Source organism: Archocentrus centrarchus, chromosome 9, assembly GCF_007364275.1.
Source record: "Archocentrus centrarchus isolate MPI-CPG fArcCen1 chromosome 9, fArcCen1, whole genome shotgun sequence".
NCBI classification, from domain to species: domain Eukaryota; kingdom Metazoa; phylum Chordata; class Actinopteri; order Cichliformes; family Cichlidae; genus Archocentrus; species Archocentrus centrarchus.
The window spans coordinates 5,873,670-5,879,314 of NC_044354.1; the positions used below are offsets into that span (position 1 = coordinate 5,873,670).

The 5,645-nt window shown below is 37.0% G+C and overlaps 1 protein-coding gene across 1 annotated transcript; it reads left to right on the forward strand.

The window, feature by feature from the left end:
- The first annotated feature begins 2,524 nt into the window (after window positions 1-2,524).
- Window positions 2,525-4,453, forward strand: il12b2 (interleukin 12B 2). The gene is made up of 6 exons (XM_030738291.1): window positions 2,525-2,594; window positions 2,701-2,943; window positions 3,234-3,336; window positions 3,474-3,664; window positions 3,938-4,086; window positions 4,178-4,453. The coding sequence occupies exons 1-6, from the start codon at window positions 2,525-2,527 to the stop codon at window positions 4,298-4,300; spliced, it is 879 nt and encodes a 292-aa protein (XP_030594151.1). The 3' UTR covers window positions 4,301-4,453.
- The last annotated feature ends 1,192 nt before the right edge of the window (window positions 4,454-5,645 follow it).

A 5,645-nucleotide genomic window follows, 5' to 3' on the forward strand; every position in this document is an offset into this window, starting at 1 on the left:
TCATATGCTTAAGCAGTTCTTTTGTTCAGCTTTGTTTTTCAATGTTGTTTTCAACATTGTGGTTTTTAAGCTGATGGCACTGATTAGTAATGGGAATAAACAGTAGAAAATAAAGCCAAACACCAAGTCTAATGTTAAGTGTGTAACATATTATGAGGTTTTTGTTGACCGCAGTGGCATTTATTTTATCAGAATTATCTAATCCATAATACTAAAGGTTAAAGACAAATACATTCAGGGAAGAAATACCTGTGTAGGCTTCTATACACACAAGCACTGTTGTTCCTCTTTACATGGAAAATACCGTATTAAGCCCCTATTCTGGATTCCCCAGTGTGTTTACATTTTCTTCTCTATTTGAAATAAAATAAGGTCTCCCAACTCCAATTGAAATACACACAGTCAAAAAAGTTGGAGAATTCCAGCCATTTAAAGCTTTTCCTCTTCAAGGTTGGGTACTTGTGCACTTCTGCGCCCACATTTTTGATCACAAATCGTATGTTGACAACACACCTGAGATAGCGTTCTTCCCTTTTGTTGGACAGCATCGCTCTATTATCTGGCACAGTTATTCATGTGTAAGTAACACTTTGACTTGCACTTTATTTTATGTGATCTTTTTGTAGTATTTAAACATTTTAGGTGGAAAATATTAACCTCACTAAACTCCAAATCAAAAACTGTATATACTCAGTAATTGAATAAAATGAAGCTGTAAGTTTTGTGGAACTAGTCCAGAGTAAAGCATTCATAAACAGTAAAAACACACAAAGTACATGTGTGACACTAATTTTATCTACTGTGACTGGAATAAGTAATGCAAGATAAATGAATAATAATGCTTTTTAGGTTTATTTGAGGAAGTGTAAACTGAAAATTTATTTCCAAACCACCTTACAAGTTTCTCTGAATTGTGTTGAGCTCAATCAGCCAGTAGAAGGGCAGAAAAGATTTCTGAGACCCAATATTAATGCAGCCCTCCGGTGTTTCTTGTCTGTGAAAGTACCTAACACATAATTAATGCATGACGCGAAGATCTGATCTGTGCATACGTGTGAGGACAGAAACATGAGCAAAGTGTGAGGTAAAAGTTTTGTTTGGTCATAGCTGACATTTGGCCAACTCATGACTAATGAGAGGGAAAGTCCCTGTTGATGTCCCTGTTTCCTGTGTAGTGTTTAATTTTTTGAGGGTTTGGGAGCTTGACTGTGACAGTCATGGAGAAATCCCTCTGACAGGAGACTAGTTTTGGTCCAAGAAATGATAGATTATTTTTGGTATTTAGGAGCAGGATTAGAGTTACGAGCAAGAATATACAATTAGTTAATAAGACGACGTTGCAGTTTTGTTGGAGTAATGTCGCAATATGTTTTGTGATCAACCGAAAAATCAGCCTGACTGCAAAGTGTGAGGAAATACTGGAAAATAACTTGTTCCCATAACCACTCAGTGACATTTTTTTACCTGCTTATTTTGTGAAAAACAAGACATTTAGTTCATGCTGCTTCATAGTTTTTGAACCATCAGTGACTGTTATATTTCTGGTACCAGCTGTGTTTATTAATGTTAAGCAGGCTGTGTCTGCTCTCACGGCTTCATCAAAAGAGTTTGAATTGAAGGAAAATACTTCAGATATCTTTTATTCTGTCATGATGAATGAAAGATCTGGTCTTTCTTTGCTGGATTCACAGGCTACATAAAATGTTACCAAGGATCGCCCATGTCCCGCTTTTATAACCCTAAAGCAGAAATATTGAAAGTCGAGAAGCAGGTCCCAGTGTTGATTTGTTTGTGTGTGTGCGTGCGCACGTATGTGCACGTGCATGTGTGTGTTTGCAGATGTAGGATTGCCAAAAAAGAAAATGCACATGTCGTGCGTCCTGTTTGTGTGACTCCAGTTGTTTATTTTTATCAGATGCAACACATATCAAACGTTTCATTATGCTGCTGCATTTTTCAAGGCCGAGGGCAACCCCCCACCCCAACAAAACCCACACATTTTTTTTTTATCACAATTCCCTATTTGAAACTTAATTTGTTAAAACAATTTGTTAGGCAAACAAGTAAACAGGAAGTGTGCTTTTATCTCTTTACTAGATCGGTCAGTTTCTCTGCGTGTTACATTGGTGGTGGAGGTGTTGATGATGTATACTGCACACTGCAATATAAAGATCAGCAGCCAGTCGTTGAAGCATACAATCATCAAGATCACTGTGACGGAACTTCTGCATTTGTGCTTTTGGCATCACTTCAGGGTGAGTTCTTCCAGATGATAAGATATAACTGCTAGTTAGAGCAGGGAATTAGATGCTTTACCTTTTTTTAAAAAAAATGATGGTAAAAAGTGTTATTCGATGTATTTTCTTTATTGAAATATAATTGAAATGTTCTTTGAGCAGATTTATGTGTTGTTTCTCAATTAAAGAAATGGGCAAAGATGACTAGCAACTAAGGGATAATTATTTTAATGCAAGTAATGGATTATTTTTTAATAAATACTTGTTGCTGTCACACAATCCCTCAGATGAACTTTTCAGTTTGGATGTGTCTAATGATCAGCCTCACAGCAGCTCACAGAGAGTTTCCTCAGAACTGTATGTCTTTTTTCACAATCCAAACATTTATTCTGGTATATCCCATATGTTTCAAATCTTAACCTACTAACTTGTGTGTTTACTCACCTCCGCTGTGTTTGCATAGTTGTGGTGGCAAAAAAGTCTGAACAGTACACTCTGACCTGCAATTCAAAAGCTGGTGAAGCTGTCACGTGGAAGCTGGGTGATAACAGCTTGGAAGATGAAGATAATGTAGAGCTAAATGGTCCAAATCTAACCGTGTTAGAGGTAGATATGCCAAGTCTGGGTAAATACAGCTGCTGGAAAGGAGAAGAGATGTTATCCTCAACCTATCTGCTGCTGGAAGATGACGAGGAACATGATTTGAGTGAGTTTCTCTTTCATTTTTCATTCATCCTCATATTCACATGGTGTAAATGATGGGAATTTCTCAGCTAGGGGAATCTATATTGCTAATATACAGCCGATGTATGGCATTAACAAAGATATTCTTATACTGGTTGACATTTTGGGTAAAATGAGACTGAGACTTAAAGCAAACTATCATCTTACAAAGTGGTTTTCCCTTACCTCCGACCCCTCCACCCCCACCCCAAAAAAAGAAAAAGAAAAAGAAACATTTACTTTAGAACTAACTGATATCGTTTATCATGACAGATTCTCTGATCACGTGTCGGGCAAAGTCTTATGACTGTAACTTCAGCTGCACCTGGACCAGCAATGAATTCACAGCAGTGCGTCTTGGACTGGGCCAGGACTGGTAAATTAAAAAAAAAAGAAAACTTGATTTAGACAGCTTAGAGTTAAGATGTCCAAACTAGATCAACTAACAGACATGAGTGTGTATTACTGATTTCTAGATTTCATTTACTGTCTTTTTACTGTTTGCTTCTGTAGCAATGAAAGCTTGAAGTCGTGTCAGTGGGTTAGCAGCAGTGGCCAATTCCCGGATGGGAGACTGCAGTTTGAGCTGTCTCACAACCTCTCACCCTACGCTGAGGAAAGCACCATGCTTGAACTCACTGCTGAGGCAATAAGTGATCGCTCCATTTTTAGGACAACCAAGAGATTTTATCTCAGAGACATTGGTAAGCTGAGCAAAACTGAGCCACATCAATGGCATTCAGTAGAAGATTATCACCTAAAAAGCACCTTTTGCAAAGTGTGTTATGATGAAAACGAAAGTCCATGTAAGCAGTCCGTGTATGTTAGGATCTTTTCAGAATGAGCCATTTAAGTGCAGCACTAACATTAATGCAATAATTGATGTGTGTGTGTGTGTGTGTGTGTTTTAATCAGTTCTTATAGATACATATGGACCATGTTCATATTATTTACTACTTTTTTCTTCTTCTTGTCAGTTGAGCCTGACAGTCCCCACATTGTCCGGTGTCAGTTGGTGGAGCAGGACCTGACCGTGACCATTGATCCACCCAGCAGCTGGTCAGTCCCTCACAGCTTCTTCAGTCTGGAGCACGAAATTGAATACGTGCTTAGAAATGACGGCAAAGTATGTGCACACTTACACTGAAACAAAGTCTAAATGTTTGCCATTACAGTCACTGCACTGATCTCTTAATGTGTGTTCTGTCTGACTTTAGACCAGACGTTCGCTATCTACTCTGATACCGAAGGAGATCAGCAAGCTCAGGGTTCGCTCCAGAGACTCAGTGGTGCTCTCCAACTGGAGTCAGTGGACTCCCTGGAAAAATGTAACCTACTGATATTGTCTGAGTCCAACACTGTCAGCTTTTGCTCTTTATCTGTTCCCACAAGTCTGCAGTGTCCTCTCATGTCCTCTTACTTGTTTTTTGCCGTGTTTTCCTGCTGTCTCTACTTGGTTTTGTTTTGTCTTTATTAACAGATCTATTGAACACACTTGTTATCAATTATATTAATTAATTAATTAATTAATTTATCACAATTTTATTTATTTATATAGTTATATATATTTATTTGACATTCTACACCATTATAGGCTATATATATATATATATATATATATATATATATATATATATATATATATATATATATACATATGCAGACACTAAACACGTATGTGGCTACTGGTAATCTTCCATCCACAGCTCAAAACACAGGCAGGTTTGTGATTCATTATGAAATATTTACCAGCAAAAATGCCAGCTAAAAAAAATGCCAGTGACCACATGCATATGCTGCTTTGCGGTGCAGGTGGCGCAAGTTCGAGTCCTGGCTTGTCACCGATTGGCCTGCATGTCTTCCCCCGTATCTTTGCCACATTTCCTGTTTCTATATACTGCCAATAAAAGCTGCTGTAGCCAAAAAAAAAAAAAATGCCAGCTGACATTTTTATGGTATTCTTTAGTTTTGTCCATTAAAGGACATCAAGATCTGGGAAACTGCATAATACACAATCTCGACATGAATAAGAAGTTAAACTAACATTTGAACTGGCTGAACTTGAGGCAGACTTTCACACCTTATTTTTTTTTTGTCCGTGTTATTTCTGTGTAAGTGAGTTGGTGTTTCTGTGTATTTTGGTGGTTTGGCAAAGTACAAATCAGCATGCTATTAAAAGATCTTTGTGCTTCCTTCCTTTTATATGTTCCTTCTTCATTTGTGTTGCGCATGCAGTTACAAAACAATTAGAATTTGGTGCAATGCTGTTTGAACCCACATTTATGTGTTTTATCATGAGACTTTAGTCACTGGGTTAAGCCTGCTGAATGTTCCTTTCTTGGTCAGCTGTGTCATGAGTCATTTGTTCTGAAAGCAATCGTGTAGCTTTTATTTAAAAAGTAGAGTGTAGAGTGACAAAATTAGAAGTATTTTTAGTTAATTAATTTAATTACCATGTGGGTTACAATAATTCATTACCAATCACAACTGATCACAATTAGTCAGTTTTAATTTACACTACCCTTTTTTTAAATGTAAATTATTACTAGTAAACAACTTGCTCTTCATTTAGGACTGAATGCATTTTTTAATATTCAATCATTAATGAATGAACTATAAATATCTATAGATATGCATACACATATATAGTATATAGCTACATACATGTAGCCTATTGATAAGTAC